The sequence below is a fragment of the Leptopilina boulardi genome, unplaced genomic scaffold, assembly GCF_019393585.1.
Source record: "Leptopilina boulardi isolate dan_hultmark-lab unplaced genomic scaffold, ZJU_Lbou_2.1 LbouV2_30, whole genome shotgun sequence".
In the NCBI taxonomy this organism is placed as follows: Eukaryota; Metazoa; Arthropoda; class Insecta; order Hymenoptera; family Figitidae; genus Leptopilina; species Leptopilina boulardi.
The window spans coordinates 285,172-304,654 of record NW_026137863.1 but is presented as its reverse complement, the minus strand read 5'-3'; the positions used below and the strand labels follow the sequence as shown (position 1 = coordinate 304,654).

At 29.6% G+C, this 19,483-nt stretch overlaps 1 protein-coding gene and 1 long non-coding RNA gene across 5 annotated transcripts in view; one reads left to right on the top strand and one right to left on the bottom strand.

Moving 5' to 3' along the window:
• The window catches only part of LOC127282404 (uncharacterized), a 99,421-nt gene extending 82,614 nt beyond the window's left edge, over window positions 1-16,807 (top strand). The window contains exons 3-6 of the long non-coding RNA XR_007843200.1: window positions 4,104-4,277; window positions 5,957-6,004; window positions 6,676-6,781; window positions 16,458-16,807. This is a non-coding gene — a long non-coding RNA (uncharacterized LOC127282404). The remainder of the gene's footprint in view (window positions 1-4,103; window positions 4,278-5,956; window positions 6,005-6,675; window positions 6,782-16,457) is intronic.
• The window catches only part of LOC127282384 (glutamate receptor 1), a 283,556-nt gene that overhangs the window by 96,964 nt on the left and 167,109 nt on the right, over window positions 1-19,483 (bottom strand). For all 4 annotated transcript variants that reach the window (XM_051306583.1, XM_051306581.1, XM_051306582.1 and 1 more), the window contains one exon: window positions 846-998. In XM_051306583.1, the coding sequence (XP_051162540.1) occupies window positions 846-945 (100 nt within the window). In that variant the 5' untranslated portion in view covers window positions 946-998. The remainder of the gene's footprint in view (window positions 1-845; window positions 999-19,483) is intronic.

Below are 19,483 nucleotides of genomic sequence, written 5' to 3'. Positions count from 1 at the left end.
CTTTTGGTGTTGTTAAACGCTCTTGATAGAAGAAGGCAGGATCAGACCTCTGACATCAAAGAAAAGTCAAGTATTGGCATTCCAGCGTGAAAAGTGGAGAATTTTGTGTAAACTCGAAACTAGCTGCTACAGCGGCATTCTCTTGTTTTCACGCGATACCTCCCCTCTTTCTCCCCTCGGATAGCCTTTGTCTTTTCAGGCGAGGAATCTGCCGGGTAAAAGAGACTCGATGGTCGACTTCAAAGGCCTCAGAGGTCGATCAACCAACACCCGTGGATTAGAACCTATCAAACACTGTGTGTATATAGAAAGCCGCATTTCCCCCTAACACACCAAAAAAAAAAAAAAAAAAAAAAAAAACATTGCTTTTGGCGAAATCCCAACCCCTTTTCTCATGTTTTTTACTTCTCTTCCTCTCTTTGTATATTGACCACTTTATTTTTGCCCTCCAAGAACACGCGTTTTTCTACTTTTATCTTTAGAAACAATGTTTAACAATGTATTTTACATTTTCTATTGTATATTTTATTTTTTTTTAATTCTATTATTTACCTTCAATTATTAAAGTAAAAGTTATTTTAAATCTTTTTAAAAATAAAAATCAATCAAAATAATAATAAAATCTCATAACTAATTTAAAATTTCTTTTATTTTTATAATTTAAAAAAAAGTTTTTAAATCAAAACTTTTATTTACAACAATAAATAATTTGAAGAAGAAGAAGAAAAAAAAACCAATGCAAAATGTTTTTTTCAACGTGAACGTGAAAGAAAAATAAATGAACAAAAAAAAAAAAGTTTTCACTGCGAGAAAGAATTTGTAAATCAGAGTGAATCGTCACTTACTGAGGCGAGAAAGCTTGAAAGCATCCGCAGTATTTATCACGTCAACGTAAGCTTGCAATTCAAAGTTACGCTTCGTAGTGTTCTGATTGTGGTTAAACATCGCGAACGTGAAGGCAGATTGAACTTCATCGGTGCCTTGTTCGAATATTGCACCTGAAAAAAAAGAAACAACACAACATTTAAATCACATTTTTATATTGCAAAATTACATTTATTTACAATTTTTAAATAATTCATAATTAATGAAATCAAAGAATTTTTCTTTAATTACAATATAGAAATATAAATATATATATAAATGATATTTTGTAATTTTAGTTCCATTTAAAATTGATAATCTTTAGTAATCAAAAAAAATTTTTTATTGAATAAAATACTCGGTGGTATATTTGACGTGAAATTTGAAATGAAATTAGTTCCGTTAAATATTTATATAGTTGTTGATTATAGATTATTATCAGACAAGCTCTGTCTTTCTCTGACGTTGAGAGCTGATGTCCTGTGTCTGATTTGTATCGGATGTTACTACTAGCTCCGTTATTCAGTGTGATTCCTCACACCATTACTACTATCACAATTACTTGACTGACATCTGTACCCGGCGCATTTCTAATTATATATAAATATACGAATCACATCCATATTTATTTGATATTATCCGTGTAGAAATTTTACCAGGGCCCAGACCGGGGCCAGATCAGACTGCCCTATAAGGAAATGAAACGCCGCTCCTGATGTGGCCCTGATTAGAAAATCCCCATTTCCTGGACGCGTTAATTTGGCCCTAATTAGATTTGGCGTTACATTCCCTGCTAGGGCTCTGATAGGGAATGAAACGCTGCGCCTGATGTGGCCCTGATTAGGAAATCCCCATTTTCTACTCGCCCTAATTTGGCCCTAATTAGATTTGGATTTATATTCCCTACTAGGGCTCTGATAGGGAATGATACGCTGCGCCTGATGTGGCCCTGATTAAGAAATTCCCATTTTCTGGTCGCCCTAATTTGGCCCTAATTAGATTTGGCGTTACATTGCCTACTAGGGCCCTAATAGGGAATGAAACGCTGCGCCTGATGTGGCCCTGATTAGGAAATCCCCATTTTCTGGTCGCCCTGATTAGATTTGAAGTTATATTCCCTACTAGGACTCTGATAGGGAATGAAACGCTACTCATGATTTGGCCCTGATTAGATTTGGCGTTACATTCCCTGCTAGGGCTCTGATAGGGAATGAAACGCTGCGCCTGATGTGGCCCTGATTAGGAAATCCCCATTTTCTACTCGCCCGAATTTGGCCCTAATTAGATTTGGATTTATATTCCCTACTAGGGCTCTGATAGGGAATGATACGCTGCGCCTGATGTGGCCCTGATTAGGAAATTCCCATTTTCTGGTCGCCCTAATTTATCCCTAATTAGATTTGGCGTTACATTGGCTACTAGGGCCCTAATAGGGAATGAAACGCTGCGCCTGATGTGGCCCTGATTAGGAAATCCCCATTTTCTGGTCGCCCTGATTAGATTTGGAGTTATGTTCCCTACTAGGACTCTGATAGAGAATGAAACGCTGCGCATGATTTGGCCCTGATTAGATTTGGCGTTACATTCCCTACTAGGGCCCTAATAGGGAATGAAACGCAGCGCCTGATGTGGCCCTAGTTAGTAAATCCCCATTTTCTGGTCACCCTAATTTGGCCCTGATCAGCGTTTCATTCCCTACTAGGGCCCTGATAGGGCAATTTCTACACGGGTACTAAAAAAAAATTACTATTCCTTAAAATTTAATTTTAAATAATTAAAATTTCTGCAAATAAAAAAAAATTCTAATTCTGTAAAATGATGAGGAAAAAATGTACCTTTTTTTTCCTCTCATTATACATTTGGATTTTACTTTTATTTATCTATGTGTGTATTTTCTATCTCTATACATTGGGAAAAATATATATTCACAAGTACTTATGTATTATATTTGGAAAATATTCTTATCACTTGAATACGTGCTTGTTAAAAGTTATATATATACGAAAGTTATACCACTGACAGAAGAAGATCATTGTTCTATGGAAAGGGGAAAAAAATGGCTAAAAGTCAAAAAACGAGGAAGAAGAAGAAGATGATGAGGAAAAAGAGGAAGAAGAGAAAGAAGAGTGTTATAGTGAGAGGAACGAAAAAATGGAAGAGGTGAAGGAGGAGGAGGAGGAATAGTAGGACGAAGAGGTGAGGAAAGGAGAAGAAGAGAAGGGAATTTCAACGCGGCTATGGGAGTCTGGAGGCGCTACAGGGGATGCTGGGCACCAATCAATAGACGCGCGGCGGCGCTCCACCTGTCAACGGTCGTTACGATATAAACATACAAATGCATTTTTTTTTTTTTTAATCAATTCAATGATATTGCATTCCTCAAAAATTGTATAAATATGTGGGTGGAAAATTAAGGAACATTTTTGAAAGTATTAGTAAATCAAATTCCAGTTTATAGGAAAATTATAAGATTCTTAAATTGAGAATATTTTCTATTTGAAATTCGAAATATAAGAATTTATTCTAATTTTAAGAATATTTTCTAATTCCAAGAAAATAGCAAATATTTTCTAATTGCTAGAATATTATTCTAAATGTAAGAATAGAATTTCTAAATCTTTATATATTCTTACCATATATTTGGAATATAATTCTAAAGTGAAAAAAAAAAAAAATTTTATTCTCAATTTCAGAATATTTTCTATCGATTTTGTATTTATGCTGAATTTTCGTAAATACACTTTTTCGATTAAGTGAATGTAATTCACAAAATTGGTGGTAAATTCTATTAAATAAATTATCCTGGTTTCAATCTCTCTCCATTTATTATGGCAATATACACGCAATGTATACACTTTCTGAAAATATCATTTAGATTCGAATCAAATTCTTAACAGTCAATGTAATAGGAATTACAAATGCATTTGTATTTAAATAAAATTAAATTAAATTTCTTTTATTGAAAAAAAATTAATCATAAAAGAGAAGGAATTGTTTTTTTTCATTAAAATATATTGTAAAATTTTCGTTTAGTTTCTCCAATTATTTTATTGAAATAGATTTAAAAAAAAAGATGAATAAAAGTAAAATTGAAATAATAATGAAAATATTTAATTTTTCCAATATTCGTAAAAATTTCACAAAAAAAATTTTTTTTTTTTATTAAAATAAATTTAACATTTTTAAATTAATAAATAATTAATAAATACTGGAATTTGATTTGTCTATTAATGTTTTAGTTTCACACCATCAATTTCTTGATGAACTTGAAGAAGAAGAAGCTTAAAATACTTCCGGTTTTCCCAACCGAGAAAGAGTTGTTACTATATATAGTATGGCCGACTAACGTCTCGAAAAAATATATCGTTTTGGCACTTGTACAAGAAGAGGCAATATCCGCTGACGATTAAGAGGTATTTTTTTCTTTCTTTTTAATAATTTATTACTGAGTTAATGGTCGCCAAAGTTGAAAACGACGTTGATTTTTGATTTATATAAATAAATCATTTTTCAAACATATGGTTTCCTTAACGTTCATTATTCATCCAGAAAAATGTTTTATTTGAATCAAATATAGTTAAACAAACGGTATATTTTTCTCACAGCCTAATTTTTTGTAAAATTTTTTATTTAAATCAAATAAAAATTTATTTAAATTAAATAAATATTTTGTCTCTTGAGACAAATATACCATTTTTTAGGTATAATCTTTTTTTTTTTTAAATTTTTTTTTGAAAAAAAAGTGTAAAATAGTTTTCTTTTTTGAAATAGACAAAATTGATTTAAATCCATTCTTGTATTTCGACGTTTTAGAGACGACAATATGCGATTATTTCCACTCTTTCTCTCTCTCTCTCTGTCTGTCTCTTTCTATGTATATGTATATAGTCTTGAAAGATATTCCAAAGATTTAAATTAACTTCAACCCATAGCCACCGATATCGAATCCACTTTATTTTAATGTTATATCCCTGGCTGCCGATGGATCGAAGACTCGAAGCTCAGAAGAAGCATCAACGGTTCAATAATTTCTGATGGTTTCTCTTGGGAGAGCTTCGTTTCTTTCAAAAAGAGAAGTTCAAGGGCCGATTATTCCGGGGGCATAAGATGACATTGCTAAATTTTCTAAAATGATTTTAATTGCAATTTTATGCTCTCAATTGGGTAAAAAAAAAATTTCTTTAAATTTTCCATAAAAAAAAAAGAAATCAAAATGGTTTTTGAGGTAAGTGACAAGTTTTGATATTAATCAAATTATAACCATCTATATATATATATATAGCAGGATATACGATATGGGTAAAGTGTATTTGTCAGGCAACAGATTGTGCACGAGTGTTGGATAGTATCAAGATAAGCTCTCTGTAGTCAGATAATTAACTAATAGACCACAATACGTGAGTTGTACCTCACGTACTTTACGCGCCTTCAAATACATATGTGTTGGGGCACACCTGGTACGATCCTCATAAATTTCATTGTGGTAATTTCACAATTACACTTTCATTAATCAGAGGGAGATAGAGAGAGAGAGAGACTAAAGAAGAAACTTTATAATACAATAATAATTGTGTCTTCTTAATTGTATCGCAAAAAAAAAAAACTTTACCGTCAATTTATCGCCACAAAGAAAAGAAAAACTTTTCCTTGTTTTTTCTATAAATAAGTCTCTAATAAACTAAAATGCATCAATAAAAATAATAAAAGAAAAAACCGCTGTCAAAGAGAATTTTTTTTTTTTCTTCTTTTCCGTCAAACATTTGTAAGATTGGTATCTCACTTCAGGGACATTTTAACAAATTTCTACGATTCGTTTGAGTCTTTAAAAAAAATTTCACAAAGTCGACGAGATTCGAAAAAGTGTCTTTAGGGAACTCGTTTTTTTTTTTTTGTCGGTGAAAAGTATTTCTTTTACATTTTTATTTTCAATAATATAAACAAGGCACAAAAGAATTAAACACTTTTTTATTGTATAAAAATTTTTATTTTCAATACATACATAATGTACAAAAAAATTAAACATAAAAAACAAATTCGAAAAAATTTTATAAATATCACATTTAAGTAATAAATTTTTTTTTTTATTTTTCAGATTGTTACAAAAATGGGATACCGTTTAAACGTTTTTTTTTCTCCCACAGTAAGTATACGAAAAAAAGAAGAAAGAAAATTAAAACGATGGCGAATAAATACGTTCATGTAATTTTTAAAGCTTGTAAACTATTTTCAAGATTAATATCTCCCTTCTGGGATGTTATCCCGAATTCCATCACTCGGTTTACATCCCCATAAAATCCTGAGGAGTCTTGCATTCATAAAAATAATAAAAAAAAAAAAAAAAACGTTTTCCACGTCCCAAGGGCATTTTTCCAAGGGGTGGGGAAGAGGTTGTAAACAATTCCACGGATTGTTATCATCCTTCATTTCAAAAAATTTCAACAGACTTTTATTTTTATTTGTCTAAATATTTCAAAACTGTATATATATACTGTCAGCCCTTTTTATAAATATGCTAATAATAATGTCTCATATTTCATAAATATTCGTATTTTTGTCATATTCAGAACATTTTTTTTTTTACATTTTCCTGATAAGAAAAGGAAAACCATTTAATAATCGACAATTAATATATTATATAATTGGTAATTGTTTCAGAATTATCAGAATAATTATTTCATGATGAATGAAAAGTATTTTATTGTAACAGCAATTTTTTTTTCATTATTATGTGTCATCATTCCGTTTTATGTAAACAAATTCGAAAAATGTATATTCTAAAAATAGAATCCACTCTTTATTTGACCTTTTTAGATATTGTAACACAACGCCTCAAGTAAAAGAGAAGTGAAGGAAAAAAACGTATCAGATACTCTACCCAAGAAGAGAGAGGAGAAAAAAAATTTAAGACAATAAGCTGGTAAAGAGAGTAGTTTTGTTTATTAGAAAATTTCAAATAAAGTTAATTATTAATTTTACTAAACTACTTTTAAAATTGTTCTTATTATGTCTAATTACAACTAAATTGTACTACCGATTTTCTGCATTAGTCATTTACCGACAATGAAATCTATCTTACCGACTGATGGTAAAACAGTTTTTATTTGAAAAATAAAAATATAAAAAATTACCGACATAGAAATCTACCTTACCGACTAATGGTAAAACAGATTTTTTTGAAAAATGAAAATATAAAAAATTACCGACATAGGAATCTACCTTACCGACCGATGGTAATTACCGACTGATGGTAAAACAGATTTTTTGAAAAATGAAAATATAAAAAATTACCGACATAGGAATCTACCTTACCGACTGATGGTAAAACAGATTTTTTTGAAAAATGAAAATATAAAAAATTACCGACATAGAAATCTACCTTACCGACTGATGGTAAAACAGTTTTTTTTGAAAAATGAAAATATAAAAAATTACCGACATGGGAATCTACCTTACCGACTGATGGTAAAACAGATTTTTTGAAAAATGAAAATATAAAAAATTACCGACATAGAAATCTACCTTACCGACTGATGGTAAAACAGTTTTTTTTGAAAAATGAAAATATAAAAAATTACCGACATAGAAATCTACCTTACCGACTGATGGTAAAACAGTTTTTTTTGAAAAATGAAAATATAAAAAATTACCGACATGGGAATCTACCTTACCGACTGATGGTAAAACAGATTTTTTTGAAAAATGAAAATATAAAAAATTACCGACATAGAAATCTACCTTACCGACTGATGGTAAAACAGTTTTTTTTGAAAAATGAAAATATAAAAAATTACCGACATAGGAATCTACCTTACCGACTGATGGTAAAACAGATTTTTTTGAAAAATGAAAATATAAAAAATTACCGACATAGGAATCTACCTTACCGACTGATGGTAATTACCGACTGATGGTAATTTTTCAAAAATCTGTTTTACCATCAGTCGGTAATTACCATCAGTCGGTAAGGTAGATTCCTATGTCGGTAATTTTTTATATTTTCATTTTTCAAAAAATCTGTTTTACCATCAGTCGGTAAGGTAGATTCCTATGTCGGTAATTTTTTTATATTTTCATTTTTCAAAAAAAACTGTTTTACCATCAGTCGGTAAGGTAGATTTCTATGTCGGTAATTTTTTATATTTTCATTTTTCAAAAAATCTGTTTTACCATCAGTCGGTAAGGTAGATTCCTATGTCGGTAATTTTTTATATTTTCATTTTTCAAAAAATCTGTTTTACCATCTGTCGGTAAGGTAGATTCCTATGTCGGTAATTTTTTATATTTTCATTTTAAAAAACTGTTTTACCATCAGTCGGTAAGGTAGATTTCTATGTCGGTAATTTTTTATATTTTCATTTTCCAGCAATGTTTTGTCTTTTTGGTTTTGTTCAGTACCATTAGTTTAAAAAGTAGATTAACACGCAGGTAATTTTTTTTTCAATATTTCTTTTTATTATATCAATCGCTATAATAGATTTGAACATTAAATTTAAGCCTTAAACTCTTTGAACCTTGAACATTTGAACCCTTACGAAAACTCTGTCAATCCTATGTACTCTTGACATACTCATGAAATCCCTCTTAAACCGTTGAGCATGTAATAATCGTTCAAAGGTTCAAGAGAGTTTTCATTAGCGTTGGAAGGATTAAAGCTTCAACAGTTTGTATGCGGGTTTAAAGGTTCAAGAGAGTTTCCATGGGGGTTCAAAGGTTCAAGAGAGATTATATGTGGGATCCAAGATTTAAGAAAGTTTTTATGAGGGTTCCAAGGTGCAAGAGAGTTTTCATGTGGGATTCAAGGTTCAAAGGTTCAAGAGAGTTTTCATGTGGGATCCAAGGTTCATAGGTTCAAGAGAGTTTTCATGTGGGATCCAAGGTTCAAAGGTTCAAGAGAGTTTTCATGTGGGTTTCAAGGTTCAAAGGTTCAAGAGAGATTTTATGTGCTATCCAAGGTTCAATGGTTCAAGAGAGATTTCATGCGGGATCCAAGGTTCAAAGGGTCAAGAGAGTTTTTATATGAGTTCCAAGATTCCAAGGTTCAAAGGGTCAAGAGAGTTTTTATATGAGTTCCAAGATTCAAAGGTTCAAAAGAGTATTTCAGATTTTTGTCTTTTCAATTTCCTTCTGTAAAATAACTTCTGTGAAGGTAGATTCTCATGACTTGAAGTGAAAACATTTCAGTAATTAGTGTCTTTGTTACTAATTGAATGCTATGGTAGGAATATGTAAGTATATCCTGCGAATATATAGACTTTTATGTGTACCTAGTGATATTTAGGGATATTCGAGAGAAATTCTTCTTTCATCTTCTATTCTTGTGTAAGTAAAACCAGGTGAATATTCAAGGTATATATACACAACTACATCTCAGGTGTGTCTCTTGTTGCCTGAAGCGATCCATTACCTGCTGCCGCAAACCCCTTCTGACGACAGTACCAGTCATATTTCCTCACTTCCCCTCTCTCTCTCTTAAGGAGTATAACACCCATACCTCTTCAAACTCGTAGACGTCGCCGCACTTTATGCACACACACACACAGCCAGTATTCGCATTACACCTCGGGTATTCCCGGCAAACATTATAACACCGCGGGATTATGAATTTTGTATACGGTCGACGGATCTTTCCAAGCCGGCCGGATAAGCTACAAAGTATCGCCTGGCAAATGTATGTATATATATACACTCACATATATACACTAATACGTATAATACAGTGTTGATGCATTCCCCGTTTGTATTTCGCGCGCACGTGGCATATTAAAGCTATATAGTCTACTGGGTTCCAAGGTATCGCATCACTGAACCTAGTTATAACCTTCTATTACGTTTTTCCCAATGTGCAACCGACTCTGAATAAATTCACTGAAGCGATCTTTTCAGACGTCGGCCAATTAGAATCCAAGAGTATAACTAAATTTTCCTTTTTTTTCGGTTACGTATTTATAGTCAAACAAGTTTTTCTCAAAATTTAGTATTGTAATCCTAATTTTCGAATGTTTGTACAATATTTTGAAATATCCGTTTATTTCCATCCTTTTATAAATTGGTATTTATTGTTGTATATTAAATTTTTCCATCTCTTTTTTTTCTGATTGAAGTTCCCATAATAAAAAAGCTGCTTTTCTGTTTAGGATAAAAATCTTAGAATTATTGATAAGGCACTGAAATACTAAAGAGCATTGAATGTATATATGCATAGTGAAAGATTTTCTGCATTAGTAATTTACCGACAATGAAATCTATCTTACCGACTGATGGTAAAACACGTTTTTATACTGTTTTACCATCAGTCGGTAAGGTAGATTCCTATGTCGGTAATTTTTTATATTTTCATTTTTCAGCAATGTTTTATCTTTTTGGTTTTGTTTAGTACCATTAGCTTAAAAAGTAGATTACCACGTAGGTAATTTTTTTCATTTTTCTTATTATTATATCAGTAGCTAAAATAGATTTGAACATTAAATTTATGTAATAATAATAATAATAATAATAATAAGTAATAACTCTGTCGATCCTATGAACTTTTGTCACACTCATGAAATCTCTCTTAAACAGTTGAGCAAGTAATAATCGTTCAAAGGTTTAAGAGATTTTTCATGAGCGTTGGAAGGCCAATTAGAATCCAAGAGTATAACTAAATTTTCCTTTTTTTTGTCAGTTACGTATTTATAGTCAAACAAGTTTTTCTCAAAATTTAGTATTGTAATCCAAATTTTCGAATGTTTGTACAATATTTTGAAATATCCGTTTATTTCCATCCTTTTATAAATTGGTATTTATTGTTGTATATTAAATTTTTCCATCTCTTTTTTTCTGATTGAAGTTCCCATAATAAAAAAGCTGCTTTTCTGTTTAGGATAAAAATCTTAGAATTGTTGATAAGGCACTGAAATACTAAAGAGCATTGAATGTATATATATATATATATGCATAGTGAAAGATATAAAGCTCTCTTTTCTGACTGAATACACTCTGTTATATTTGACATATCACGATTTCTTCAGCCTTTTGTCATTCTTTGACGGGATACCATTTTCTTTCTGAAAGCAAAAAAAAATTTTGTGTAATTGAAAAAAAAAAATTCATACAAAAAAAATACTCACCTCTTCACTTTTTTTTTTTTGTTTATTTTCAAACAAATATTTATTCTCACATTTTATTCATATATTTCTGCCGTTCATAATAAAAAAAAAAAAAAAGGTACGTACATTTCAAAAGGTATGATTTCATTATTATAGAATTCTAAAAATTCTATTGTTCCCATAAATAAATATCTGTAATTGAAATTATTTTCAAATTCAAATAATATTTCTATTGTAGCAAAATTTTCATTGTTTTTGAAAATATGAATTTCTCGAGAAGTATTTATAAAAAAAAAATTATTTAATCGAAACACGATGAAAAAAATTCTAGATGGAGGGAGGGAGATTCATTCTTTGAAGGATTCTGTGATTGTTCCCGTGGATTTTGGTAACACGAAAAAGCCATTCGGATTTCAAGAAACGGAAACTTTTGCCGGAGAAGCCGAAAATCCGTGACGAGACCCAGCATCGATTTCACCTCAAACATCTGTAAAACTCCAAGATAAAAAGAATTTTTTTTTTTTTTTTTTTTTTTCTTCTGAAAAAAGAAGTCTATGTCCGGCTACTGAGGCTACATCCATTTAAACTCTATTCTCATTCGCAATACCCACTCGACCCTATCGACTCAAATTCTACTACTATGGTACTTGAAACAAGCGCATCTTTCTCGAGAGTTCACTTCAAGAAGATTAACCGAAGAACCTCAAAAATAAGAGCATCACACTCTAATGCTTTCAGCTTTCCTTTCTATTTAAAAAAGAAAATGAGAATAGAAAAAAAGATTTTCCACGAGATATTAGTGGGTAAAAATTTTATAATTTTTAATTTTTAACAAAAAAAAACGAAAGGTAATTTAATATCGATTTTAGATATACTTTTGGTTTTATTTTGATACCAAAAATCGTATTTTAATACTTTCTTTTTGGTCGAAAAATTAAATTCTAAATGAAGCAAACTATTAAATTATACCGTGTAAAAAAAAGCGTAAATAACTTTTCAAATGTCATTAAATGAAGTAAAATTTAATTATTAGAATATAATATTTCGAATTTATAAAATACTTTTTGTGAATACATCACATATATACACATACACATAAACATGGCTTTCAAACTGAAGTTCTCGGGAATTAAATTCTTTTCAATTGAAACCGAACAAATTTAATACAAAGTATATAACTAGAAAATAGATTAGTTTACATGCATTTTCATCATAAAATACGAATTTCGTTTTAGATTATAGAAAATTCAGAATTTTGTAAAAAAAAAAAAATACTATTATTATTATAAAAAAATATTATTGTCTACAAAAAAAAAAAATTGATAATTAAAATATAATTGAAGATACAATAAAAAGAAACGGGTTACAAATTTTATTTAACTACCGTACTTTTTTTAAAAAAAGAAACCCCTTTTTTATAGACTCAAAGTCTGTTATTACACAAAGAGAATATATAACAATTTTTAAGAATCGAAAAGAACCTCATAAATCCTCAACGCGAATAGAACTTTATTCTCTTCTTTTTTTTTCCTTCATTTTTATCGAATTCTTCACGATATCAATACGTGAGAATTCTTTATCTAAAACGAGGAATTTTTTTTTTTTTTTTCTTTATTTACTGACTTTATGTAATAAATGTTTGAAGAGTATCGATTAGAAAAGTGTAGCAAAAAAAAAAAAAAAAAAAAATAACGCTATTTGATAATATAAATAAGCAGTTTTTTTCTAAAAATTCACCAATTTAGGATTTAAAAAAATTTCTTCTAAAAAATTTTTTTTCAAGGAAAAAGTGAAATAGAAAGTCTTTTTTTGCACCATCTTTATGTCATTTTTGTTACCTTTACATAATTTTTTTTTTTCATTTTTTTGTATCACTATTCTTTAAATATTAAAATTAATTTCTTTTTATTATTTCTTTTTATGATTAAATGTTTATATTTAATTTTTGGTTTTTTATTTAATACTTTACTTTTTTTTATTCAATATTTACTTTTCCCTTCAATTCCTCAACTAACTGCATAAGTTACTATCGTAGAAGTTACTATGGCAGAAGTTACTTTGGTAACAGTTAGTTACTATGGCAGAAGTTACTATGGAAACCGTTACTGTATGACAGAAGTTACTGTAGTAACAGTTAGTTACTATGGCAGAAGTTACTTTGGTAACATTTAGTTACTATGGCAGAAGTTACTATGGAAACCGTTACTGTATGGCAGAAGTTACTGTAGTAACAGTTAGTTACTATGGCAGAAGTTACTATGGAAACCGTTACTGTATGACAGAAGTTACTGTAGTAACAGTTAGTTACTATGGCAGAAGTTACTTTGGTAACATTTAGTTACTTTGGTAACATTTAGTTACTATGGCAGAAGTTATTATGGAAACCGTTACTGTATGACAGAAGTTACTGTAGTAACAGTTAGTTACTATGGCAGAAGTTACTTTGGTAACATTTAGTTACTATGGCAGAAGTTACTATGGAAACCGTTACTGTATGACAGAAGTTAGTAACTTCTGCCATAGTAACTGTTACCTTAGTAACTTCTGCCATAGTAAGTAACTGTTACCTAAGTAACTTCTGCCATAGTAACTAACTGTTACTACAGTAACTTCTGCCATATAGTAACGGTTTCCATAGTAATTTCTGCCATAGTAACTTCTGCCATAGTAACTAACTGTTACCAAAGTAACTTCTGCCATAGTAACTAACTGTTACTACAGTAACTTCTGTCATACAGTAACAGTTTCCATAGTAACTTCTGCCATAGTAACTAACTGTTACCAAAGTAACTTCTGCCATAGTAACTAACTGCTACCTTAGTAACTTCAGTCATAGTAACTAACTGTTACCATAGTAACTAACTTCTGCCATAGTAACTTTTGCCATTGTAACTTTTGCCGTAGTAACTAATTGTTACCAGAGTAACTTCTGCCATAGTAACTGTTTCCATAGTAACAGACTGTTGCCCCAGTAATTTCTGCCAAAGTATAATTAATAGAAAATTGATTTTGAAAATGAAAAAAGAGATTTTCGAATAAAAGATCGAAAAGTCAAAATTGTTAGGGTCAGAATTCCGTCGGAATCCCATAGGAAATTCTTTGGAACTCCGATGGAATTCCGATGGAATTCTAAAAATTCACCAATTTAGGATTTAAAAAAAATTTCTTCTAAAAAATTTTTTTTCAAGGAATAAGTGAAATAGAAAGTTATTTATTGGAACCTTTTTCAATATCGCCTTTGGGAGAAGGATTTATATTATAAGGAAAGAGGGAGGGGGGGGTCGGAAAAAAAATTGCTTTATCCAAACAGTTGCCCCTTTATAAAAAAGGACTTCTTATATAAACTTAACCGAAGCTATGAAGCTACATGGTGTATGGCTGGATGTTAATAAACCCACAACCTGTGTCATAGTGAATTGTAAGTCGTGTCACCTTTTTTTCCCCAGCTGCTGAAATTCAGAAACTTCAGTATTTTATTTTTTTTTTTCCTTTTTCCATTCGCTTACTTCTCCATTTTCTCGTCTAGAGGAACACGAACGAAGCAGGGGAAGGGAAAATATGATCTTGAAATCAACTTGAAATCTAACATTTTTCGTCCTCTCGTCATTTAGAATTTTGCTGAGCTTTATTCGATACTATTGCGAGGTCACGTCTATCTTTTATATTCTCATCATAAAATAATTTTTTTTCTAAATTGAAAAACTATATTTTGCTAAAAAAAAAAAAAAAAAATAATTGTAACAAATTTTATTTAAAATTATAAACTAGTAAAAAAAATAATTGAATTGTAAATTTTTTCTTTCTGAGAAAAGAAACTTGTAGAGAGAGAAAGATATCTTGGCAACATTCAAAACTTCATCGACTATTCGAGGCGATTCTTTTTTGAAACGAATCTTTATCGTTATTGTCACGACCGGATATCTACGTATCGTCCTCACATTATCGTTGCTCTCAAACTGTTCTTGAAATTTGCCACCTTTACTTTGAATTGTGAACACTAAAATGAACTCGGTATAAAATGTTTTCTTTTCTTTATTTTTTATATATATTTTTAAAATTATTTCAATTTTCGTTTCTAAATTTCTTTTTTTTTTTTTTTTTATTTTGTAATTTCAAAATTTAATTTATCTTTGAAAATTGAAAATATTTTTAATGTTCTCGTTATGCAAATGAAAAGATATATTGTTTGCCTTTCATTTTCAAGATGAACTGTTTTATAAAAGACTTTTTGTTTTTTGGTGAAGAAACGAGAAAAGGAAATTTTACGCAAAAAAAAAAGAAAGAAAGAAAGAAAGAAAGAGAATAATGAAGAAAAAAAAGATATAATGAAGAAGAAAAGGGGTAAAATGTAAAGCGGAAAAAAGAGAAAAATTTACAATTTATATAATTTATATTAATTAAAAATATTAATTATATACGGAAAAAAATCTTTACCTCGAACAGCGATTTATTTCACTAAAACAGCTAAATTTTTCGCTATTCTAGAGAAACATATCGCTGTTCCAGATAAAGATTTTTTTTCCTTGTAATACTAATTAAAATACTAATTAAAATATTAATTAAAATATTAATTAAAATATTAATTAAAATATTAGTTATAATAATAATTATAGTATTAATTAAAATATTAATTATAATTAAATTAATTACAATTAAATTAATTACAATTAAATTAATAATTAACGACAATAATAATAATCCCCAAAAAAAATTGTCAAAATTTTCTTCTTTTCGCAAAAAAAAAAAAGAAAAAATCAATTAAATTGCCACTAAATTGAAATTCATTGTGCAGTTGGTAATAATTTCTATTCTCAGGAAGAGAAAAGGAAGTTATTAGAGAAGATAGTACACACACACACACATACACACTATGTGAAGCTAAAGATTTCACACTCTCTGTCCTTTTATTTCGGGTTGCGTCATATCTTCTCGTAGCCATTGTAGGTCGTGCCTTTCAAGCCTGAGAGATAGGAATGACATAATTTTCCCAAGATAGTGCGCGTCGGCTACTATAGCAAGCGCCTTTTTCACCAACCAACCAACCAACCAACGGTAGAAAATCTTCTTTTACCAGTCGTTTCATCGTCCTCTTTATTTCCACTGTTAAAAGCAAGGAGAACGCGCGCGTAAGTCAGCCGGGGGTATATAAGGATTGCCACTGTTCCAATTGTCGCTATACAACCAAAAAAAAAAGAAAAAAAGAAACCCCCCTACCATCCCTCTAATAAAGTGCAAAATACACTCTACTTTTGTTTCTTTTCAATTTTCTTCATGAGAATCGCATCAGACAAATAAAGATAATTTAGAAGCAAAAAAAAAAAGAAAGTTTTTTTTTCTCGATATTTAGTGAGAATTTGAAAATTTTTTTCAGTAGTACATAATGATTTGATTTAAAAAAAAAATCAGTAGTACAATTCGTTTTTAGTCAGACATGATGATTCAATTTAAAAAAAATTAGTGGTACAAGTCTATATTTAGTTTGCCTTTGTACATTTTTGTCATTTAAAGGTTAAGTCAAGGTTAAGTCAAGGTCATTCAAGGTCATTCAAGGTCATTCAAGGTCATTTGAAGGTCAAGTCAAGGACATTCAAAGTCGTATGAAGGTCATTCAAGGTCATTTGAAGGTCAAGTCAAGGTCATTTGAAGGTCAAGTCAAGGACATTCAAGGTCATATGAAGGTCAAATCAAGGACATTCAAGGTCATATGAAGGTCATTCAAGGTCAAATCAAGGACATTCAAGGTCATATGAAGGTCATTCAAGGTCATTTGAAGGTCAAATCAAGGATATTCAAGGTCATATGAAGGTCATTCAAGATCAAGTCAAGGTCATTCAAGGTCAAGTCAAGGTCATTCAAGGTTATATGAAGGTCATTTGGTCAAGTCCAGGACATTCAAGGTCATTTGAAGGTCAAATCAAAGACATTCAAGGTTATATGAAGGTCAAGTCGTGGTTATTCAAAGTCATTTGAAGGATGTTTGAAGGTGAAGATCAAGTCTAGGACATTGAAGGTCATATACAAGTCGATTTTAATCCGACAGAATTACTCAATTAGAAAGTCAGTAGTACATGTTAATATTTAGTTTGACTTTGTACATTTTTGTTATTTAAAGGTCAAGTCAAGGACATTCAAGGTCATTTGAAGGTCAAGTCAAGGACATTTCAAGGTCAAGTCAAGGACATTCAAGGTCATTTGAAGGTCAAGTCAAGGTCATTCAAGGTCATTTAAAGGTCAAGTCAAGGACATTCAAGGTCATTTGATGGTCTAGTAGTACAAAGCAAGTAGTTGAAGTCAATATATAATATGACTTTATTGTAAATTTTTTTCAGTAGTATAAATTGGTTTTGATGGAATGGTTGATGGTTGATGAAAAAAAAACTTTATTAAAAAAATTAGAAATTCTGATAAAAGTTTGTATTTTTACCACTATTTTCATACTTTATTAATTATGTCTGACTAAAATCTACTTGCACTACTGATAAAATTATACAAATGGAGAATGGCAAAGTAAATATTTGACTTGTACTACTAAAAATTGTTTAATTAAAAAAAATAATGAGTTTTGCTAGTTATTTTTTGTCTTATTAAAATTGTCATATTATCTACTGATAAATTTACAAAAAAAAAATGTCCATGTTCTTAGGGCAGTTATCAATGTTATAAAGGCAATGATGAATGTTTGTCGTTGGAGAATAGACACAAGAAGGGAAATAAGGGAAAGACTACCGGATGTCACGTGTTCTCTTATGTTCAGATGCTTCCAATTTCTAGGTGTGTTTGTGTGTATGTGTATGCGACGCCAAGAACTTTTGTCTTATGATTAATATCCCAGGGACGATGTAACCTAGGAGTGAGAAATGTTCCTTTTACGCAGCAACGAGTTTAAATCTCGTCGATTTTATTTTATTTTACGATTTTTTTAAAATTATTTTGTATTAAAATTTTTTTAAAATTATTTTGTATTTAAATTTTTTTATATTTTTATGTATTATTAAGTATTTTAAATTAAAATTAAAAATGTGTTAATTTCTTTTTATATTTATGTCGATAATATCAAAAACCGTGTTTGAAAAAAAAATTACAAACACATTCGGCAGAATTTTTTTTTTTTAAATTCAAAGAACTTTTTTAAATTTATACACGTTAAAGTCTTTTTAAAATATTTAGAGCAAAATTTTTCTCAATTTCCTTCTTCTTCTTTCGTTTCTTTTTCTTGTTTAATCAGTTTGCAACCATGGGAATTTTCTAAAGTGTAAAATACATATTTAATTAGATTGGAGAGTTTTCGAACGACTCATACATTTTAAAATATATAAGCAAAGCAACACGAAAGTGGGTTATCGTATCTTTATATATATATTATAAACATACATAATTTAATGTTGCGTCTTTGCGTTTAAGATAAAATAAAAATTGAAAACTTAATTTTCATTTTTTGGCAAAATTCCTTTTTTTTCTGTATACGAAAATTTATGAATCAATTCTGAGAAAGTTAAACTTGTTCATATTTTCGTGAGAGAGAGAAAGAGAGAGAGAAAGAGAGTAATGAGTAATGGCATTCGTCCATCGTTGAACGTGTGTTTCTGACACGTGGTTATACCTTGGCAAGAATGAAAGCCAAAGTCAGAAACAATTTTTTCTCTCTTCGTTCAATGTAACAAGAAAAAAAATGCTTTTACACACAATTTTCTTCTCGTTTCCCATCTGTAATGTACTAAAAAAATGGCTGACTAAAAACCGAATTTTACTACTGATTTTCTAATTTTTTTGTATGTCTGACCAAAAACCAGTTTGTACTTGTACTACTGAAAAAAATTACAATAGAAAAAATGTGACTAAATATTTACTTGTACTACTGATAAAATTAATAAAATTTCAAAGTTAAACCATATGTTTACTTTTACTACTTTTTTAATTTTTATTCATTATGTTTGACTGAAACACAGTTTTTCTACTTAAAAAAATAGTCCGACTAAATATTTACTTGTTCTACTGATAAAATTTAATAAAATAGAAAGTCTGACTACATATTTACTTTTACTACTTAATTTTTTAATTTATTCACAATGTCTTACTAAAATCGACTTTTACTACTGATTTTCTAGTTAAGCCATCATGTCTGACCGAATACTGACTTGTACCACTGATACAAAAAAAATTTAGAAAGTCGAACTAAATATTGACTTATACTACTAATGTTTTTTAAAATTAACTCATTATGTCTGACTTAACACAGATTTTACTACTGTTTTTTTAATTTTGTCATTATGTCTGACCAAAATTCGGTTTGTACTTATACTACTGAAAAAATTTTAAAAAAAGAAAGAAAGTCTGAATAAATACTTACTTGTACTACTGATGAAATTAAAAAAAATAGAAAGTCGGACTAAATATTTACTTGTTCTACTGATAAAATTTAATAAAATAGAAAATCTGACTACATATTAACTTTTACTACTTAATTTTATAATTTATTCACAATGTCTGACTGTAGCCGACTTGTACTACTGATTTTCTAATTAAGTCATTATGTC